This window comes from Heterodontus francisci, chromosome 18, assembly GCF_036365525.1.
Source record: "Heterodontus francisci isolate sHetFra1 chromosome 18, sHetFra1.hap1, whole genome shotgun sequence".
NCBI lineage: Eukaryota > Metazoa > Chordata > Chondrichthyes > Heterodontiformes > Heterodontidae > Heterodontus > Heterodontus francisci.
The window spans coordinates 60,630,513-60,653,301 of NC_090388.1; the positions used below are offsets into that span (position 1 = coordinate 60,630,513).

A 22,789-nucleotide genomic window follows, 5' to 3' on the forward strand; every position below is an offset into this window, starting at 1 on the left:
TTAGCTGAGGCACAGAATGCAAAAGCGGGGAAGTTATGCTGGAACTATATAAAACACTAGTTAGGCCACAGCTGGAGGACTGCAGTTCTGGTCACGGCACTATAAGAAAGATGTGATTGCATGAGAGAGGGTACAGAGGAGATTTGCGAGGATGTTGCCTGGACTGCAGAATTTTAGTTATGAGGAATCAGATAGGCTAGGGTTGTTTTCTTTGGAGCAGAGGCGGCTGAGGGGAGACCCAATTGAAATGTATAAAATTATGTGGGGTCTAGATAGAGTGGTTAGGACAGCTCTATTCTCCTTGGTTGAGAGGTCAATAATCAGGAACACTGATTTAAGCTAAGAAGTAGGAGGCTTAGAGGGAATCTGAGGGGCAATCTTTTCACTCAGAGGGTGATGTTTATCTGGAACACTGCCTGAAAAGGGTGGTAGAGACAGAAACTCATAACAAGGTGCTTGGATATGCATTTGAAGTGCCATAACCGACAAGGCTATGGACCAAGAGCTGGAAAGTGGGAGTAGGCTGGACGGCTACTGGACAGCTGGTGCGGACAGGATGGGCTGAATAGCCTCCTTCCATGCTGCAAATTTCAATGATTCTCAGATATGACCAAAAGGTCCATTTTTGTCCTGTGACATTTATGCATTTCTATGTATAGAAAGAAAATTAGAGCAGTAAGATTATATATATACCGGATAGAGATTGCTTGACTGTATAGGGGTGCAAATGTATTCGAAAGGCAATGTCTTTTGTGCTTTTTCTCTGGGGAATGAAGGCCATTTTGACTTATATATTTGGAGCCTGAATCAATCAATGAAAAAAAGTGAATCTCCAGAAGGTAATTAAAACCTGGAAAATTACTTATTTACTTAGTATGATATATGGTTGAAGCAGGCGTCAGTGGCAAAACAATTAAGTTTTTTTGGAACTCCATTTGAATAATACTTGCTTCTGAATACAATTACATACTTCTTGGAAAAGACTGCATCATCCTCTATGACTTCATTCACAACAGGCTTGGGAGGCTCTTCATTCTCTTCATCTTTTTCATCTACAATTGGAAAAAGCAGCAAGAGCTTAGAATGTGAAGGTGATGGAACAAAATGAATGTTAAAAGTGGACTGACACAATGGATCAAATGGCCTGCTTCTGTGCTGTAAGATTTCTATGATAAATGCACAATCATTGGGCTACTTCATCACACTATTAATGGTTTTAGAACTCAGTTTTGCTGCATGGTTAATAAATGGCACGATTAAAAAGTCCAAATGCATTCTCTCCACCTTTTAGATTCAAGATTATCTTTGGAAAGTAAATCGCAACAACTTCAAGAATAATGTGTTCCACATGTGGGCTCTCTCTATTAAGGCTATTATAACGCAACAATTATTTTTCTAAATTCATTCAGAGGATGATGCATCAGTGGCATGGCCAGCATTCATGGCCCAACCCTAGAAAGATCTGTATGCCTTAATCTGGAAGGTTTCCACATCAACAACTTGCGTTTATTTTTGATGCAAAAAAATAATCCAAGTTACTTTGCAGATGCAGAGACAAACAAGAAGATAGGCTGGTGGAGTGAGCAAACAAGATGAAATCTAACCTAGAAATTGGAGGCGACACATTTTGGTAGGAAGAATAGACAATGAAAGGTAACTGGCAAAATTTTAAAGGGGGCGCGAGAACAGGGCCACCTGGGAGTGTTTTTGCACAAATCTTTGTTAATCTGTCCTGCCACCTTCAAAGCAGTTAAGAAAGCATGTAAGGTTCTGAGGCAGAAAGCACAACCACAAATTTATGCTAAACCTTCAAACAATACTGGTTCAGTCCCAGCTAGAGTATTGTGTCCAATTATGGGCACCACACTTTAGGAAGGATGTGAAGGCTTTGGAGAGGATACAGATGAAATTTATTAGAATGGTTCTAGGGATGAGGGAGTACAGTTTTGATAATAGACTGGAAAAGCTGGGGTTGTTCTCCTCAGGAGGAAATTTAATAGAGAGAGATGTTCAAAATCATGAAGAGTTTTAAGAGTGAAGAGAAATTGTTCCCAAAGGTTGATGGGTCCATGACCAGAGGTCAGATTTCAGTTGATTGGAAGAACCAGAGATGACAGGAAGAAAAAGTTTTTTCCATGAGTGCTTAGGATTTGGAATACACTGCCCGATAGGGTGGTGGAAATAGGTTTAAACAGTAGCCTTCAAGAGGGAATTGGGTAAATATTTGGAGAAAAAAAAATGCAGGAATATGGGGAGAGTGGGATTGCTTTCTGACAGAGCTGGCGCAGACTCAACTGGCCAAATGACTAGCTTCTGTACTTCACAATTGTAACATTCTAAGTTATTAGGAGGGGGTGATCAAAAGCTTGGTCAAAAGGTCTGGATTTTTAAAGAGTGCCTTAAAAGGAGGGGTATGTGGAGAGGGTTAGGGATGGAATTCTAGAGCATGGGATCAAGATGGGTAAAAATTATGGCCAGCAGCAGTGAGCCAAAAGAGAATGGAGAAGGCATGAGGCCAGAGCCAAACAAAAAGATACTTCTGGGATCAGGGCCACAGGATTGGAGGAGATTATGGAAACTGGGAGGGGCAAGGTCATAAAAACAGAGGATGAGAACTTTAAGTGAGGTATTGGAAGCCAAATGCAAGTCAGAACACAAATGTGTTGAGTGAGTGGGACTTGGGGCTGGATGAATAAAGGTAGCAGATTTTTGGATGAGCTGACAGATGGAATATCAGCCAAGAGAACAATCGAACAGTGGAGTTTGGAAGTAATAAAAGGCATGGATGAGGGTTTTAGCAGAAAATGCAGCGTGATGTTACAGAAGTAGTAGTCTTTGTGATGGAGAAGATATGTACTTGAAGGTTAATTCAGGGTCGATCAGAAGATTGAAAACAGATTGGTTCAGATTGAGATTATGGACAGGGAAAATGCAATTGGTGATGAATTTGTGGCAGAGAGCCAAAGCCTTCCCAAAGTTTGGAGGAAACTGCAGCTCGTCTAAGACAGGTTATTAGACAAGCAGCCTTATAGCAGAGGTATTGAAATAGGTGGAGGAATAGAGCTGGAGGTTATGTCATGTGAAAGCTAACTCCATGTATGCCAAAGTGCTGGATGTAGATAAGGATAGATTTTTTTGCTACTTCAGTGGCAATAATGCAGGGAAGGAACAGAAACCATTACTGGAGATGCTCTATCTGCAATCGGATAGGTAAGAGTGAAAATAAGTGAGCAACCCCCGGTTACATAGATGATGTATAAAAGGCTGCAGAGGGATCACAGAGAGATAATGTATCAGACTACAATCTCAGAATGTCATTTGTGACTTTGGTTCAAGTTGTTTGTGCTGTGGCAGAAACAGAAACTGTTTTAGATATTCAGTGGAATTGCAAGGATAGGCAGGATTTGGGCATCTGAGTTTGAATTTACATATTCAACACAAAATAGCATAATACAAGATTACAAATTTAGCTACAAAGATAAACCTGATTTAAAACAAAGCTAACATTCGGGTCACCTTTTATACATTAACATAAAAATGGCGATACAGTAAGCCAGTTAGTGTCCTCTCATCTAATAATACAACTGTAATTTCAACTATTATTTCTAAAAATGCGCATTCATCCCTTTACCGAAAAGTTGTTCATACAGTTCTGGTCTCCATATTATAGAAAGGAAGAAGGTGCAGAAAAAGATTTACTAGAATGAAACGTGGCAAGAACTGCACAGTGGCGCAGTGGTTAGCACCGCAGCCTCACAGCTCCAGGGACCTGGGTTCGATTCCGGGTACTGCCTGTGTGGAGTTTGCAAGTTCTCCCTGTGTCTGCGTGGGTTTTCTCCGGGTGCTCCGGTTTCCTCCCACAAGCCAAAAGACTTGCAGGTTGATAGGTAAATTGGCCATTATAAATTGTCACTAGTATAGGTAGGTGGTAGGGAAATATAGGGACAGGTGGGGATGTTTGTTGGGAATATGGGATTAGTGTAGGATTAGTATAAAATGGGTGGTTGATGTTCGGCACAGACTCGGTGGGCCGAAGGGCCTGTTTCAGTGCTGTATCTCTAATCTAATCTAATCTAATCTAATCAAGCACAAGCTTCCACCTTAGAAATACAGACCAGGTTATCCTTATTGGATTCACAATAACAAATGCTATAAACAAACAATTCTATAAATCAACTGCAGTACACTGCATAGCTACACTGATCATCAGTGTTTACTTATCTTTTCCGTGAAGAAGCAAGATTGGTCAAAAACAGATCAGAGCCAACAGCAAAATTGTGTATAAATCTATAGCAATGACAGGAGATCATAGTAAATCAGAAGTACTGAATTTGTTAATTCCATGGCTCATATTGGATAAAAATAGATCAATCTGCAGTCTATCAGGACAATTTAAACAGGTAATGTACTGATCACTTAGAATGGAATGGAAATTAGTACAGTGCAAACTTCACTAAAGTGCAATACTGTCCTGTAGCAATTCACAACTTCAGTGTAATTTCAAGTTTTCAAGATTATACATTGCATTCAGGGATCTGCTGTTGCTTCAGAAACACCTTTTTAAGAACAAAAACAGTCCCAACCTTATTTCATTGCTCCCGAGAAGAGCTGATCAACAGTTTGTTAATCAACAAGGGCTGCATACCACAATCTTCACTGCACTAAAAATAAACTCATTCAAATTTGACATTCACACTTGAACAACTTTTTAAAAAAAGCAATACAATTAAAAGGGCTAACAAGTACAATAAATACAATGCCTGATCATTTGCAGGAAGTACTTGAGAGGTAAATTACATCCCCAATTTATCTTTTGTTCTTTTGGGCCTCCTTATCTCGAGAGACAATGGATACGCGCCTGGAGGTGGTCAGTGGTTTGTGAAGCAGCGCCTGGAGTGGCTATAAAGGCCAATTCTGGAGTGACAGGCTCTTCCACAGGTGCTGCAGAGAAATTTGTTTGTTGGGGCTGTTGCACAGTTGGCTCTCCCCTTGCGCCTCTGTCTTTTTTCCTGCCAACTACTAAGTCTCTTCGACTCGCCACAATTTAGCCCTGTCTTTATGGCTGCCCGCCAGCTCTGGCGAATGCTGGCAACTGACTCCCACGACTTGTGATCAATGTCACACGATTTCATGTCGCGTTTGCAGACGTCTTTATAACGGAGACATGGACGGCCGGTGGGTCTGATACCAGTGGCGAGCTCGCTGTACAATGTGTCTTTGGGGTTCCCAATTTATAATCTACCAAGAATGTATGACCAAAACTCACTGCAGTACCTGATACTTTTAGAAACATTCTACACTGATACTTTTGCTGTATTGTGATACTATGATAGCTTCAACATTGGTCTTTTAGAAATATACAGCAAAGCTGAATTCTTCCAATGCCAAATACACCAGAGTACCACAGAACCGACAGCACAGATAGAGGCCATTTGGCCCACAGGCCTACGCTGGTGTTTATGCTCCACATAAGCCTCCGTTCACTCTTCATTTAAACCCATGAACTTAATTTTTCTATTCCTTTCTCCCTCACCTGCCCATCTAACTTCCTCCTTAAATTCATCTATGTTATTCGCCTCAACTATTCCTTATGGAAGTGTATTCCACATTCTAACCACCCTGAATTCCCTACTGGATTTATTAGTGACTAATTTCTATTTATGGACCCTAGTTCTGGACTCCCTGCAAGTGCAAATATTGTCTCTATGTCTACCCCACTGAACCATTCCATGATCTTGAAGACCTCTATCAAGTCACCCCTTAGTCTCTCTTCCAGAGAGAAGAATTCCAGCCTGTTCGATCTTTTCTGATAGATATAACTTCTCAGTTCTGGTACATTTTGAGTATATCCTTTATTGCACCTTCCCCAATGCCTCTAAACTAGTTTAATAATAATAAATAATAAATAATATGGAAATCAGAGCTGTAGACGGTATTCCAAGTGTGGTCTAAGGTTCTATACAATCTTAGCCTAACTGTTTTTCAATTTTATCCTTCTAGATATGAACCCTAGCACTTTGTTTGCTTCTTTATGGGCTATTAACCTGTGTTGCTACTTTCAGTGATTTGTGCAACTGTATCTCCAGATTCTCCACTCCTCTAGCCTATTGGACACTTTTGAAGAACGCAGCCTCCGTATTCTATCAAAATGTACCACCTGACACTTATCTATATTAAAGTTATTTTGCCAATTACATGCCTGTTCTGCAAGTTTATTAATGTTTTGCTGCACTTTGTGCCCCAATTTGGTGTTGTCCACAAATACTAACATTGTATTTTTGATTCTCAAATTCAAATAGTTTATGCAGGTGAACAGTGGTCCTAGCAGAGATTCTTGTGAAACTCCACTTACCATATTTTTGCTCATTTGAATCTCTACCTTTAACCCCCTACTGTGTTTTTGTTCTGTGGACAGCTTGTTATCCACTCTGCATTTCCTTAGTTAGGAGTCTAGTACCTCAGAGGGTCTTTTGAAATTTAATTTAATATCTTGCTGTGTTTAGTCACACTAGTATGTTTGACCGGAAAAGAATTAGTGTGGAGCACATTCTGTAGGTCATGGTGTCAAGCTTCTATGAAATCCATTGATGTTTAATTAAGCTGTGGGATAGATTAAACACAGTGTTCAATACATTTAACAAAGTTTCATTTTATATTTATGGTTGTAACTATCACACATTCAGTGTACATTTGTTTATGCTTCTTTGCACCTGGTTAATTCATATATCAGGGTGCATCAGTTCTTCTCCCAAATTGTGTCTAAAAGACCTTACATATCTTCCATTACGAAAGTAGACAGACCACTGGACACATTTTCAAAATCTTTGGTTCTGTCTTTTGATAGTGAAGCCTTGTGTTGGACACAAAAATTGTGAAATATATGAAAGAATTCTGAAACTTGCCTGTTATCTATCAAACACCTGAACATAACTGAAGCAGAAAATAAAAGGCATCTGCTTACAAGAACTTTGTCCATGATACTAACACCTCTTTAGGAAGTGATATAATGGCACAAAAAGCAGGACAAATTCAATTAGGCCAATTACTGCCCCATCAGTCTACTCTCAATCAGTAAAGGTGATGGAAAGCAGCACTTACTCATAAATAACCTGCACACCGATGCAGTGTTTGGGTTCCACCAGAGCCACTCAGCTCCCGAATTCATTAGCCTTGGTCCAAACATGGACAAAAGAGCTGAATTCAAGAGGTATGGGGACAGAGACTGCCTTTGACATCAGTGCAGCATTTGACTGAATGCGGCAATGAGCCCTAGTAAAATTATGGTTAATGGGAATCGGAGAAAAAACTCCACTGGCTGGAGTCATATCTGGCACAAAGGAAGATGGCTGTGGTACTTGGAGCTCAATTATCTCAGCCCCAGGACAACACTGCAGGCGTTTCGCAGGGCAATGCCCTAGGCCCAACCATCCTCATCTGCTTCAATGATGTTCCCTCCATCATAAGGTCAGAAGTGGGGATAATCACTAATGATTACAGTGTTCAGTTCCATTCGCAACTCCCTAAATAATGAAGCAGTCCGTGCCCACACGCAGCAAAGCCTAGACAACATCCTTGCTGCAGAGCGGCAAATAACGTTCACACCACACAAGTGCCAGATAATCACCATCTTCAACAACACCTCATACCATGGGATTACCAGCACGGAATCCTCCACCATCAACATCCTGGAGGTCACCATTGACAAGAAACTTAGCCATAGTATTTATGTGGCTGGCCCAGTTACAAGCAAATCAGAGTCTGGGTATTCTGTGGCAAGTAACTCACCTCCTGACTCCCCAAAGCCTTTCCACCATGTACAAAACACACATCAGGAAAATGATGGAATACTCTCTTGCCTGGATGAGTGCAGCTCAACAACATCCAGAACAAAAAGAACATTCACTCCTTCCAACGCCAGTGTACCGCAGCTCCAGAAAGACCCACAAGATACACAGCAGCAACTTGCCAAGGCTTCTTCAACAACACCTTCCAAACCCACAACTTATAAAGCCTAAAACAAATGCTATCCTGACTTGGAAATATATTACTGTTCCTCCATCAGCACTGGGTCCAAATCCTGGAACTTCCTAACAGCACTGTGCTTGTATCTACACATGGACTGCAGCAGCTCAAGGTGGCAGCTCAGCACCACCTTCAATTAGGTTAGGGCAATAAATGCTGGCCTTGCCAGTGATGCCCACATCCCATGAATGAATAAAAAAAAATCCAGATTTCAAAATCTCAAAGTGATCTTGATGGATTATTTAGAACATTTAACTGAACAAAAAAAGTGAATAGTCAGTGACCCTTGAATTTACTGAGTTTTTTTGTTACAACTTGAAGTGGCGCCAAAGAAACAAGTTAGCCAGTTTCAGGATAGCTTCCAGAGAAATGAATGAAAGAGCAGATGCTTTTTTTCCACAAATATAAAGTATGATAACCAGAAATCAACAATTTGCTGCTCTTAACTACACTATAAATTACACTCTACAAAACCAGACTTAAAACTATGTTTTCACTAGGCACTTAAAGGGGAATCATTACGAAGGTTGACTACAAGAAATCTAATATGACCCATCAGTTTTTAAGGAAGTGCAGCGCCAGGGAAAAAGGGTGCACAGCCAGGGAGGACTCAGACAGGGTGGAGGGCAGACTAAAATTAAAAATTCCCTAAGTGACAATGGTGCAAGACAGACAAGTAGACCCTCAAAGTAAGGAGTTAGTACCCAAAGCTAGTGAAGAGAAATAAAATGGTGAGGCCTGTTGCTCCTGACTTGAATGTGTAGTTGGGTTCAGCTGTTGTCAAACCTGTGAACACTCTGTAACCAAGCTTGTAAGTGGCCAGTTGAGTACTTGTGAAACTGTATCCAAGAAAAAAAAAACTTTTAAATGGGGTGACAAAAGCAAGAGTGGGGGGGGGGGCGGGGAGGGGGAATAGCTCAAAAAAAGCTTTATCTGGAGGAAGTTGAGGGTAGCAGGAAAGTCACTATTTCTTTGCTTGGCACAAAGATCCTTCAATTGGAGAAATCTAAGTATAATAGAAAATGATCTATCTTTTAGGGTGAAAGTCATTCTTGAAGGATGCATCCTCCAGACACTACTGGAATTAAGCCAGAATCCTTTAATGTCTCTCAGTCCAACATCAGCTGGCACTGTGCCATATGATGGTGACTCTGTCAACATACAAGGGCTAAATATAGTGGAACAGTTCAGTTTTATCTAAAGAGTGAGCCAAGACAGTGGGAAGATTCCCAACAAGATTTTCAAGGCAGTTGAGAGGCCAACGTTTGGAGAATTCATATTTTAAAAAAATGAAGATGGCACTGTAAAGTTATATAATCTTGCTTCACTGGCATCGCCCAAACAACATTAGAGATTCATGCAGTAGATTTGAATGACAGACAAGGAGGAAGGTCTTTGCAGAAGGCCAGAGACCCCAGTGGTCAGATCAATCTACCAATGACACAATTATCCGTGCCTACAAAACTGGACAGAATGCAAGAACAAATTAAGATGATTGAAGACCAATGCCTTGACTTCAACTGGTAAGTTGAAACCAAGAGTGCATTCTTCTATAAAAGCCAGAACAGGAGATTTTAATGACAATTGCTATTAATTTCCAAAGACAAATATAGCAGCTGATAGAGGCTAGGTTTAAATCTTAATTTGAGACAAAGAGTTGTCACCTAGGATGAAAATCCCACATTGCCTTCATCAAAAAACATATGTTCTAACAAACATGAGGCAAAAATATCAACTCTGTCTCTCTCTCTATCGATGCTGCCCGACCTGAGTGTTGCTGGCATTTTTTGTTTTTACATCAAAAACTAATCTGATGACAGGCAAGATGTGGTGAAAAAATTTCAAAAACAGAATGAATACCCAAGGATATCTAATGTCTTGAATGAATGCAAAGTGGAAGAAATTAATTCAATGGCAGTGAGTGATTTACACAATGCCTAGCAGATCGTCCTCAACAGCAAGGGACCTGACAGAACAATGGCAAAAAAAAAAACTTCAGTTAGATACATGCAAAATATCTTTGCACTGGTAATTGCCAAGTGATTAAGGACGAATCAAATGCCAGTCAGATGTTGAGTCAAGTATGTGTACTAATGGGCAAGCACCACTCAGTCCTGAAAAGTGGTGCGGTGGGGGGAGAGACAAGAAGAAAAATAGAGAACACCCCAAAATGTTTATGTACTGGACACTTACTATGTTGTCTGTCCAAAAAGCATGATGTCTTGCCCTACACAAGATAGTTTCAATATGTCTAAAGGCCAACTGTAGAGTTGAAAGCTTGAACTAGTTGATATGAAAGGGAAACTCCACTGTTATTCACCAGTTCATGAACTTTTGCTTCCCTGAATAGAGTCCCCACCTGTATGTGAAAACAGCATTATCAACATCAGTTGGGAAAGTGAAGCTTCAGCAGACCTCTGGACTACTCTGAATTCCTGGCACCACAACCTCAGTCCCAAAATTGAAATCTGGCCTATGTCTACTGGTTGGCATAACAATGATCTACAGGGCGAATAGGTTCAACTATAGACATCTCCTGAAACTCCAAGCCCTTTGGGATGACAAAAATGGCTACAGCCATTACAGAACATGCAGGTAATTTTATTTCACTATCTTTGACTGCTCTTGCACACACACCCATCTCTGAAGAACTAAGTTGGGTAAGACATCTTTTTCCAAGTTTGTCCAGAACATCTACAAAATGTCACATTTTACTTCTAGAAGATACCTTGCCTATATGACAATGAAGCCGAGCTCCTGGAATGTAGTGATTACTCGATCAATGGCTATCCTAGTAGTTTTTTGACAAAAGCTCTTGTTAGTGATTCAAGCACCTCAACCTGACTTGGCCCATGATAACCACGTTTATTTCATGAACTCCAGAGATTGAAGAAATGCTGTGCTGGCAGGTATAATTCCAAAAATGTAATCCAAAATACCCATATTATAATCAAACAGTAATGCCAAAACATGCATCCTTGAAGTCTATCGTAACTAGCCAAGGTCCAGTATAGCACCCGAGCAACAAGACAGTATTGTATGATCTTTCCCTTTTTGAAGGATTCATTCAGCTTATTAATGTCCAAGATGGGACTGTACCCAACTCATTAACAACTATGAAATACCATTAGGAACTGTATCTGATGCAAAGAAATTTGTTCAAGTAAAAACTTCACCACCATCCTTTGTCAGCATCATATCCACAAGTTACAGGGTCCCTCAGATGATTGAGGTAAACTGCAGCTTGCAGGGAATCAACCAAAAAAATAACAGGTATCCCAACAGGTATTATTATAAGTAGAGTCAGGAGAATTTATAAAAGAGGAACAAGAAAATGGCAGAGAAACTAAACCCTTTGGCTGGAAATTTACCCTTGGTGGACAGGAGCCATCCACCGACTGAAAAGTCAGTGGCGAACCCGCCTCCGCCTGGCCTGGGGTGCAATCCGCATTTTGCGGTCCCCAAGCCTTTAACTGGTCTGAGATAGGACTTCCACATCATTGAGGCAGGAAGTCCTACCTAATGGAGCTGTCAGCCAATTACAGGACCGGCAGCTCTGTCCCAGTGCGTCACTGGGAGCGGTGGCCACTGCTGGGACTGCAACTCAGCCATCACAACGATGATGTGGAGCCCAGAACTAAGGTAAGTTTTTGGTGTCTTGCCAGGGGTGATCGGTCGGGTCCCAGCGAGGCAAGGGTGGTTGATTGGAGAGGATGGGGTGTGTTAGGTGCTGGGGGTGGCTGGGGCAACAGGGGTGGCACCCCCCCACCCGGCCAGGCCATCAGGGAGCCGCCTGCTTTTGTCAGACGGCTTCTCTTGGGCCTGGGTCACCCGACCGGCCACGGATACAATCCTCGTGGTGGTGGCAAAAGGCCCATAAGTGGCCACTTAAGGGCTTTGATTGGACTGAGGCAGATGGGCAGTTTTTCGTTGCCACCGCCCACCTTAAAGTGACAGCGGAGGCGGGAGTGGATCAGGAAGGGACCCCAAGCCTCCCACTCCATTTTGGCACGCCCCCCAACCCTTCCCCCTCTTTTGGGAAGGGGGGGGGTAAAATTCTGGTCTTTGTGTCACAGAATCACAAGCATTACAGTGCAGAAGGAGGCCATTCGGCCTATTGTGTCCACACTGGTTCTCTGAAAGAGCAACTCCCTCAGTTTCATTGCCCACCTTCTCCCCATAACCCTGCACACTCTTCCTTTTCATATCACTGTCTAATTCCCTTTTGAATGCTTCAATTGAACCTGCCTCCACCACTTTCTCAGGTAGCACATTCCAGACCTTAACCACTCACTGCGTGAAAATTTTTTCCTCATGTCACTTTTGCTTCTCTCACCAAATCCTTTAAATCTGTGCCCACTTGTTCTCGATCCTTTCACGAGATCCTTTCTCTCTATTTAATCTGTCCAGACTCATGATTTTGAATACTTCTTTCAAAATCACCTCTCAGCCTTCTCTTCTCCAAGAAAAACTGTTCTAACTTCTTCATTATTGAAATTCCTCATCCCTGGAACCATTCTCGTGAATCTTTTCTGAAATCTCTCCAATGCCCTCACGTCTTTCCTGAAGTGCAGCGCCCAGAACTGGACGCAATACTCCAGCTGAGGCTTAACTAGTGTCTTATACAAATTCAACATAACTTCCTTGCTCTTGTACTCTATGCCCCTATTAATAATGCCCAGGATATTGTATGCTTTATTAAACGCGCTCTCAACCTGTCCTGCCACCTTCAATGATTTATGCACATATACATCCAGGTCCCTCCCTCGTCTCCTGCATCCCCTTTAGAATTGTACCCTTTATTTTATATTGTCTCTCCAGGTTCTTCCTACCAAAATCAATTGCTTCACATTTCTCTGCACTGAACTTCATCTGCCACCTGTCTGCCCATTCCACCAACTTGTCTATGTCCTTTTGAAGTTCTACACTATCCTCCTTACAGTTCACAACGCTTCCAAGTTTTGCATCATCTGCAAACTTTGAAATTATGCCCTGTACACCAAGGTCTAGGCCGTTAATATAAATCAGGAAAAGCAAGGGTCCCAACACTGATCCCTGGGGAACTCCACTACAAACCTTCCTCCAGCCTGGAAAAACATCCATTAACCACTACTCTTTGTTTCCTGTCACTCAACCAATTTTGTATCCATGTTGCTACCATCCCTTTTATTCCATGAGCTACACGTTTGCTCACAAGTCTGTTATGTGGCACTGTATCAAACACCTTTTGAAAGTCCATGTACATCACATCAACAGCATTGCCCTCATCAACCCTCTCGATTACCGCCTCAAGACTACAGCAAATTAGTTAAACATGATTTTCTCTTAAGAAATCTGTGTCTATCTTCATGGAGGAAACTACTAAAAACTTCCCAGAAATAATGGAGAATCAAGGGACTAGTGTAAATGAGGAACTGCAAGACATTATTAGTCAGAAAGAGTACTAGAGAAATTAATGGGACCGTAGATAAATTCCCTGGACCTGATGATCTACATTCCAGAGTGTTGAAAGAGGTGGCTGCAGAGATAGAAGATGTATTGGTGGTCATCTTTCAAAATTCTATAGACGCTGGACTGGCTCCTACAGACTGGAAGGTGGCAACTGTAACCCCACTATTTAAGAGAGGAGAGAAAACAGGGAACTACAGACCTGTTAGTTTGTCATATGGAAACTTCTAAAATCTATAATAAAGGAGGTCATAACAGGACACTTGGATACATGAAAGGGAAATCATGGTTAACAAACCTTTCTTTGAAAGGATGTAACTAGCAGAAAGCCAAGGAGAACCAGTGGATGTGGTATATTTAGATTTTCAGAAAGCTTTTGATAAGGTTCCACACAAGAGGTTGGTAAACAAAATTAGAGCACATGGGACTGGGGGGGGGGGGGGGGGGGGAGAATATACTGGCATGCATTGAGAACTGGTTAACGGACAGAAAAGAGTAGGAATAAATGGGTCATTTTTGGATTGGCAGGCTGTGACTAGTAGGGTACCACAAGGATCAGTGCTTGGGCCCCAGCTATTCACAATCTATATCAAATGATTTGGATGTAGGGATTAAATGCTATATTTCCAAGTTTGCAGATGACAACACTAGGTGGAAGTGTGAGTTGTGAGGGGCTTATAAAGATCTTTCAAGGGGATCTGGAGAGGCTAAGTGAGTGGGCACAAATTTGGCAGATAGAATACAATGTGGAGAAATGTGAGGTTATCCACTTTGGTAGGAAAATCAGAAATACAGAGTACTTCTTAAATGGAGGGGGGCTGGGAAGTGTTGAACTTCAAAAAAGGACTTGGATGTCCTTGTTCTTGAGTCACTGAAAGCTAACATGCAGTACAGCAAGAAATTAAGGTGGAAAATGGTATGCTGGTCTTCATTACAAGAGGATTTGAATATAGGAGCAAAGATACCTTACTGCAATTATACAGCCTTGGTGAGACTGCACCTATGTGCAGTTTTGGTCTCCGTACCCAAGGAAAGGTATACTTGCCATAGAGGGAGTGCAACGATGGCTCATCAAACGAATTCCTGGGGTGGAGGGATTGTCCCATGGAGGAAAGATTAAATAGACTGGGTCTTTATTCTCTGGAGTTAAGAATAATAAGATGTGATCTCATTTAAACATACAAAATTCTTACAGGGCTCGACAGGGTAGATGGAGGAAGCATGTTTCCCCTGGCTGAGGAGTCCAGAACCAAGGGACAGAGGGTCTCAGAATAAGGGACAGGCCATTTAGGACTGAGATGAGGAGGAATTTCTCCACTCAGAGGGTGGCGAATCTTTGGAATTCTCTACCCCAGAGGGCTGTGGAGGATCAGTCATTGAGTATGTTCAAGACTGAGATCGATAGATTTCTACATATTAAAAACATCAAGTAGTTGGCAGGAAAAAAGACAGAGGCGCAAGGGGAGAGCCAACTGTGCAACAGCCCCAACAAACAAATTTCTCTGCAGCACCTGTGGAAGAGCCTGTCACTCCAGAATTGGCCTTTATAGCCACTCCAGGCGCTGCTTCACAAACCACTGACCGCCTCCAGGCGCGTATCCATTGTCTCTCGAGATAAGGAGGCCCAAAAGAAAGAAAGAAAAACATCAAGGGTACAGGGATAGTGCAGGAAAATGGCATTGAAGTAGATGATCAGTCATGATCTCATTGAATAACAGAGTAGGCTTGAAGGGTTGTATGGCCTACTCCTGTTTTTATTTCTTAATGTTCTTGGGTATCCTTGACTGATAAGGTCCTGCAGCCAACCATCATCCTAGATTATACATCAGCTTTGAGAGTGGGGCTTGAACCCACAACCTTCTGACTCAGATGAAAGCGCAATCATGCCAAAACCAACAAATTAGTTGATGCTGCATGGTTAAGGTTACTCATCAGTCCCATACACAGTGTTAAGAACTGTATAGGGCTGGAACGACAAACATGCTTTCTCAATTGAGGCCACAAAAGAGCTGATGTTGCTTCGGCACGGATCTGTAGAATGAATAAGAAGGTCTCCATTAAGTCAATCTATCAAGGGCAATTAGGGATGGGCAATAAATGCTGGCATAGCCAGTGACGCCCACATCCCATGAATGAATAAAAAAATTAAGTAGCACAACTCCTTAATGCTAATGCTAGAATTTTATGAAGGCTCTGAACAGCACTTCTACAAAAAAGGTTAAAACATGGAAGGTCATTTGGCACAGTGTCTAACCTTCATGAAAACAAACGGTCTTCACCTCTCTGGTGTTCATGGAAGAAAAAAGACCCAGACATAGAAAATGTTGCAACAATTTGAAATATGCACCCTGAGACTAACCAAACTATGAAGGGGATCCTTTCTATGATAATCGGCAGAGGAGTTACTCCTGAATGCAAAAGAGAGATTAACTGAAAACTTTTGTTTGTTTGTTCTTATTTGTCACCAGGATACTGACTGGAACATACCCCGAACCCAATTCCTCGTTCATGTGCTAGAAAAATCAGTGGTGCTCAACTGCCTCCGCCAGAATAGCAAGAGTTCCAATAGTGGGTTAAATGACAATCAATGAATTGGTGGCAACCTGGTGCAGGGTGGAAACAATGAACATGTCATTGTGCATCCTCTTGCAGTCAAACGTCGTCCTGCAAAATTTGGAACAAGTGAGACAGATCTGACAGGCTACTTTTACTCCAGAGGCAATTTAAGCTTTTTTTTGTGTCAAAAACGATAAATCATTACTGTACCAATGGAGTGCTTGAAGCTCCTAATTTAGTTGGAAGCAGACATCGTTGCAATGGCCTCATACCAATAGTATGGGCCTTTTCAGACTCGTACACCTCTATTTAGCTTTCCAACTAAATTTGAACTTTAGAGATTTTACCAGTGATACCTGGTGTAAACACACCAGTAAAACCTGCCCCATCAACTGTGGTTGACAAGATTTTTTTTTTAGTTTTTAGACTTATGACCAATGCAGTCACCAGGCGAAGCTGGCTGACACAGTAAAACTAAATTACTATTAAGAAGCCAGTCAACAGTTCAAATAACGAAGAAAAATTAAATGTCAGTTTCAAAGGTAAACTCAGAAAAATAAACCATTTTCATGAAAGGGTAAGAAACGACATAGTGGGATGTACCACTGAGCAAATACTGTTGCTATGTGGTGTGAAAAACTACAGCTTCAGCACACATTTTACCTAAATTGCACAGGGATATCAGGTGTACCATGCAAAATCAGCATATGACAATAGTCACCAAGTGCCAATGCTCACTATGTATTTATTGATGGCATTGATCAGGGCCTGGCTCAACTCCAGCAATATGTGGTGGATCCCATTTTAATTTAATAAAAACATCCTGGTGCCTGATTAATATTCAGAATTCAGCAATTTTAGATAGTTCAAAAGCAAAAAATCAGCCCTTCAAACATCAACAAGTTACCAATTACATAAATGATACTGCAATACTGCAAATTTTCTTATCTAGTAGTACCTGCAACAGAACTGAAAATATTCCATCGACAGCTTAGAAGTAAAAGCCAAAAAAAAAATTAATCTACTTTCGACCATCTGGTAGTTGAATAATAGGTAGTTGCATAATAAGTGATAATGAAGTTAGTAATATGTCTCTAACAGACCTAGAAATTACATAAGGAAAATCTCAGTAGAGGATGATTTGGGAACCATAGGCCCACAGTCACCCTTCCCTCTCAAGCATGCTACTCTTGCCACACATCATGTTTTAAATTACTCCTGTGTCAATTTTATTTTTCAAATCGCTTTTTCTGCTTTCACTTTGAAATTATACCCACAGATGGTGGTGGCCTATTTAAATTAGTTTGCCAACCAGCTCAAATTCAACCTTCATAAATTTGTATATGAAGCTGGTCACGACTAAACCCATTTTGGGCAGCAGTATTAAATAAAGTACGAAGTCAAGAGCAACTCATACAAGTTGACCCTATCCCATTTTTGAAGGGTGTCCATCCCTGAATTCTTACACACAATTCCATCTTTACTGTTAGTTCAGTGATTTTTACCACTTTTCAATGCAAGGGGCAGCAGCTGACACCACTCTTGGCCAGAACCTTAGTCAGCCAGGAGTGTGGACAGATTAGCTGTCCAAGCATCAGCTGATTCTGCTGGCTGGCACAGGTCCCATCAATTGAGAGCGCTCTCCATGCTTGAACAGGACAAACTCCTATCAGCAAGATTAGCTGGTGCTCGAGAAACTGGCCTTGAAGGTGATCTGTAAGCCTGTCTGGTGGACAGTAGGATGGAGTCCCCAGCAAATTTAAAAAGGAAAGCTTAGTTAGCTGCAAGAATCAGCTATGTGCACACAGGGAATAAAAACACGTACCATGAAAATTTCACAAAAAAGCTACTGGTCCTACAATCAGCCCCAATTACATGAAATTTCTCATTTTATATACTAGTCCATATTGTATCTGCATTTTGTCTTATTTGACAGAAAATTATGGGCTCAGAGAATCTTTTAAATTAAAATTTGCAGCGACCTTGTCCCTATAACAAATGAGGGAAATTGAAACTGTGTAATAACAGGAACAGGCTAAAATACATATTCACAATGTTGCGTTCTGCACAATGCCTGAAGCAAGGGCAACAGATGAAATGATGAATTATTATACCTTTCTGGGACAGTGGAACTGCATTAATTGTATGAAAATTATCTGCTTTCCCAATTATCCATCAGAATTTTGGTGGGCCAAAGGCTCCTGAGAGATGTACACTCATTGCACTAATCCTCAATACTAAACTCCTGTCTCAACACACATCACTCAAAGGCCACGAAATTCAGTACTCTACTTGTATTCATTCTTATGCTCACTGTATTGATCCAACTACATGCAAGATCAAAATTTGGAAACTCTAAATCCATCACTTTGCATTATTGATGGGATGACAAGGGAAGTGAGAGAGTCTCCTCGATTATGGTTGATACAGCACAGTGAAAATTGCGCTAATACCTCAACTTTAGGACCATTGAACTTGCATTTAACAAACCATGTCTATTATTTAAAGTAGTTATACAGTATCCATACCTTTATGCTCACTGCCTTTTATTTCTTCTGGTTTTCCTACAGATGCTGTGAAGGAAAATGTTGAAGCAGCAGTCTTCTCTTGGTTCAGATCTTTTCCAAATAATGAGCCTGAAGTACCACTACTGAAAGAAAAACCAGCTAAAGAAGGGTTTTCTGCTGTTTTCCCAAAGAGGAAGCTGATGTTCCCACTATTTCCCAAGGTAGTCCCAGGTTTTACTTCTGAAGTGAGTGGAATTACATCCTTGCTTTTGACAGATGAGAATAAAGATGGTGGGGTTTTACCCTGTGATGTTTTGGAAACACCAAATGTGTTAACAGATTGCATTCCTGACCTCTTGCTGCTTGTATCACTCTCTGAACCACTATCAGAGCTGCTACCATATTTCTGCTCAATGCTCGTCAAATGCTTCTCGTAGTCTCTGAAGATTGGGGTCAAATCACAGAGTGGGTTCTCGTTGACATGTTTGGTGATCCAGTCTCGGACCGAACAATTCAGTGCTGCTAGTTGTTTGTTGTACTCGTTGCAGCCCATTTTACTCCGAGCATTAATTTCATTAACACCATTTGTTTTTGCACCCATTTCACCTTTCGCCAAGGGGCTTGATGGAGGACCATTAGACAGAAAAGAACCTATGAAATGGAAGTTATATATTTAATTAGATTTAGGGGAACAAAATCTATTAAATTGTTCTGAGCTCAGTCATCAGAGATCAGGACTTCCACATAGCAGGAGCCCATTTAAAAAGATATAAAATGGCACACACCTATTATGTGCAAAATATACAGTCACAATCTACTTGTTTAATAAGTGCAAAGGTCCTCACAAACACCAGATCTATTGTGTTTTTGGATTCCCCACCTTCAAAACACATGCTAATGTAACAATGAAAAGTTTCATCTAGTGTTAAACTATTTTAAGCAGCCAATTTCAGCATACGTCAGCATTCATAGTCTCATTGCACTTAAGCAAAGAAATGCCTCAAGAGACAATATACAAAGAATTTAATCATTTATAAAGCCAAGCCCAAAGGGGCCACTTTTTGGTTCCGAGATCACTTCCGTGTACTACATATATCAATGATTTCGATATAGGCCTAGAATAGTGTCAAAATTTGTATAAGAAAATGGGAAGTACAGTTTCAGACTTGATAGGGAAACTAGGGGGGAAAATTGGCTAAAAAGTGACTTGAATTCAACACCAGTATCTCCTATTTCCTATGTGAGGTGATGTATTCCATAAAAATAAACAGCAGTAATTAGAGGCTTAGTCCAAGTAAAAGCAGAGGCACTTGGAAGTTCATATAACATTAAAAAAAAGAGACAGCACCTCAGTTTGTTAAGGCGTTTTTTTAAAAAAAGCTAATAGAATTCTAGGTTTTCTTTCAGAAGGTATAGAAATAAACTCCAAGAGGTAATGAAGGTGAGTCGTAATAAAACCAGAACAAGACCTCAGTGTACTGTGTGCAGTATTAGGCTCCAGCCTACAGGAAGGATAGATACTTTAAAGTCGAGTACAATGCAGATTCACTAGGATGCTGTCTGATATGAGAAAATACAAATATGAAAACTTAAAAATAGTGCCTTTCACTGGAACAATGTAGAATACCAGGTGATAGAAGTGTTTAAAATTACAAAAGAATTAGACAGAGTAGCTGGAAGCAGACAGTTTCCAGTAATTATAAACCCTAAAGGGGGCATAGATACCATATTACATTTAAGAGATACAGAACAGAGAATCTTTAGGAATAAACTAGTCATTCTCAGGATGGCAGGCTGTTACTAGTCGAGTACAGCTGTTCACAATCTATATAAATGATTTGGATATGGGGACCAATTGTGATATTTCCAAATTTGCTGATGACACAAAACTAGGTGGGAATATGCTTTGTGAGGAAGATGCAAGGAGGCTTCAAGGGGATTTCGACAAGCTAAGTGAGTGGGCATGAACATGGCAGATGGAATATAATGTGAATAAGTGTGAAGTGATCCACTTTGGTAGAAAACAAAAACAGAGAGGCAGAGTATTTCTTAAATGGTGAGAGGTTGGGAAGTGTTGATGTCCAAAGGGACCTGGGTGTCCTTATTCATGAGTCACTAAAAGTTAGTATGCAGATACAGCAAGATGTTGGCCTTCATTGCAAGGGGATTTGAGTACAGGAGTAAAGATGTCTTGCTGCAATTGTATAAAGCCTTGGTGCACCTGGAGTACTGGGTACAGTTTTGCTCTCCTTATCGAAGGCAGGATATACTTGCCATAGAGGGAGTACAATGGAAGTGCACCAGACTATTCCTGAGATGGTGGGATTGTCTTATGAGGAGAGATTGCAGAAACTGGACATGTAGTCTCTCGAGTTTCCAAGCATGGGAGGTGATCTCATTGAAACTTACAGGGCGTGACAGGGTAGATGTGGATAGGATGTTTCCTCTGGCTGGTGAGTCTAGAACCAGGGGACAGAGTCGCAGAATAAGGGGTAGGCCATTTAAGACTGAGGTTAGGAGGAATTTCTTTACTCAGAGGGTGATGAATCTGTAGAATTCTCTACCTCAGAGGGCTGTGGAAGCTCAATCGAGCATGTTCAAGACAAAAATCGATCGATTTCTGGATATAATGACATCAAAGGATATGTGGATAATGGGGAAAAATTACATAGAGGTAGATGATCAGCCATGATCTGTTTAAATGGTGGAGGAGGCTCAACAGCCTGAGTGGCCTACTCCTGCTCCTATTTCCTGTTTCTCTTGGCACAGAGTTGTAATGATGTAGAATTCACTTCCAGGGTTAGTAAGTGAGGCAGAAACTAGTTAACATTCAAAATTAGATTGGATAATGGATGAAGGAAAAAGTCTTGAAAAGATATGTTTAGGCACCCTGTTCCCATGTCTTAAACAAACAATTTGCTTGCATGGAGGCTACCTGCCGACATGAACGGATTGGACCAAATGGCCTGTTACCTTATGGTAATTTCTATGCATATATTTATTGCAGATATTATAGTCAGAAAGCAATTTGCTCAAAATGCATTGATTAAGACTTTTAAGTATAAAAATTCACAAATGCAAATGATGCAACACCTGGGCACCATATATTGCTCAACTTTTCAACCTAACCCAGATATAAGGTGAAGAGTGTAAAGATCTCTATGTGAACACAGGGGGAGAGAAACACTACATCTGGAATATATCTTTGTTAAAAAGAAATGGACTCAGCAGTTAAGGTATTTGACTACTTACCAACTGTAACATTTACATCAGTAGCACAACTAAGGGCCGATGTCGAAGAGGAGGTGGATGCATTATTTCCATTGGATAACCCCTGCAAAGGCTTGAAACCAGAACCGTTTCCAAATCCTCCAAACCCAGTATTTCCAGTTGATGAAGACAGACCAGAGAATCCTTTGAAAACTCCACCCCCACCATCAGACTGGCACATTTTAAAAGCAAAAAGGTTAGTATGCTATTTAAAACAACAAGATTCACCAATAACTTTTATTAAAGCTCCAAAAACTCCAGAAAGACGTGAAAAGCCACCCACTGCTGTTAGTCAAAATTAAAATACTAGTGAACCACAGAACCGCTTTCATTTGTTTTTTCCAGTTACATTTAAGCAAAACTTTTAGAATGGGCTCTTGAAGCGTGCAGCCAATTAATTATGAAAAATTCAGATGTATTAATGTAATAATGGAGAGGGGTTCTAAAATTGTACAAATGTTTAGCAAACCTTTACATATCACACAACTGATACTCTATAAATGTAAATTTTGTTGGTTGACATAGTGCTTGAATGTACAAATTGGCTCATGAGAAAAACAGTTGCCAAGCAGTAGCAGACAAGTTAGAGATAACCCCAACATATGCTGAAAGCTTGGATTTTCAGTAGACTTTTAAAAGGCAGGAAGAGAAGCAGAAAAGTGGGGTAGTTTAGTGAGAGTTTTCCACAAAATAATGACGACTGGAGGGTCTGCCACCATTTGTGGAGTGGAGAGATGCAAAGTCTATTAGTTGAAGGGCAAATGGGCATGAGCCAGGTTGCAAAGCTGAAGGTGGTTGTTGGAACAGTGCTGGGCAAATAACAGGAAGCAAGATCTTAAGCAACTGTGGGTTGAAGGCAAAGACAGAATCAAGAAGCTTTTCACAACAGCAGCAGTTACATTCTACTGGATACAGGAAAGGAAGTTGGAGTTAGTTCCCCCACCCACCCATCATGAGCAAGAAGAGGGCACTGGATTTGAGGCAAG

At 40.9% G+C, this 22,789-nt stretch overlaps 1 protein-coding gene across 7 annotated transcripts in view; it reads right to left on the minus strand.

Annotated features, from left to right (window-relative positions):
- The window catches only part of nup50 (nucleoporin 50), a 71,492-nt gene that overhangs the window by 16,090 nt on the left and 32,613 nt on the right, over nucleotides 1-22,789 (minus strand). For all 7 annotated transcript variants that reach the window (XM_068050830.1, XM_068050831.1, XM_068050836.1 and 4 more), the window contains 3 exons: nucleotides 21,786-21,975; nucleotides 18,555-19,184; nucleotides 971-1,052 (listed from right to left, as the gene is read on the minus strand). In XM_068050830.1, coding sequence (XP_067906931.1) covers nucleotides 971-1,052; nucleotides 18,555-19,184; nucleotides 21,786-21,975 — 902 coding nt within the window. The remainder of the gene's footprint in view (nucleotides 1-970; nucleotides 1,053-18,554; nucleotides 19,185-21,785; nucleotides 21,976-22,789) is intronic.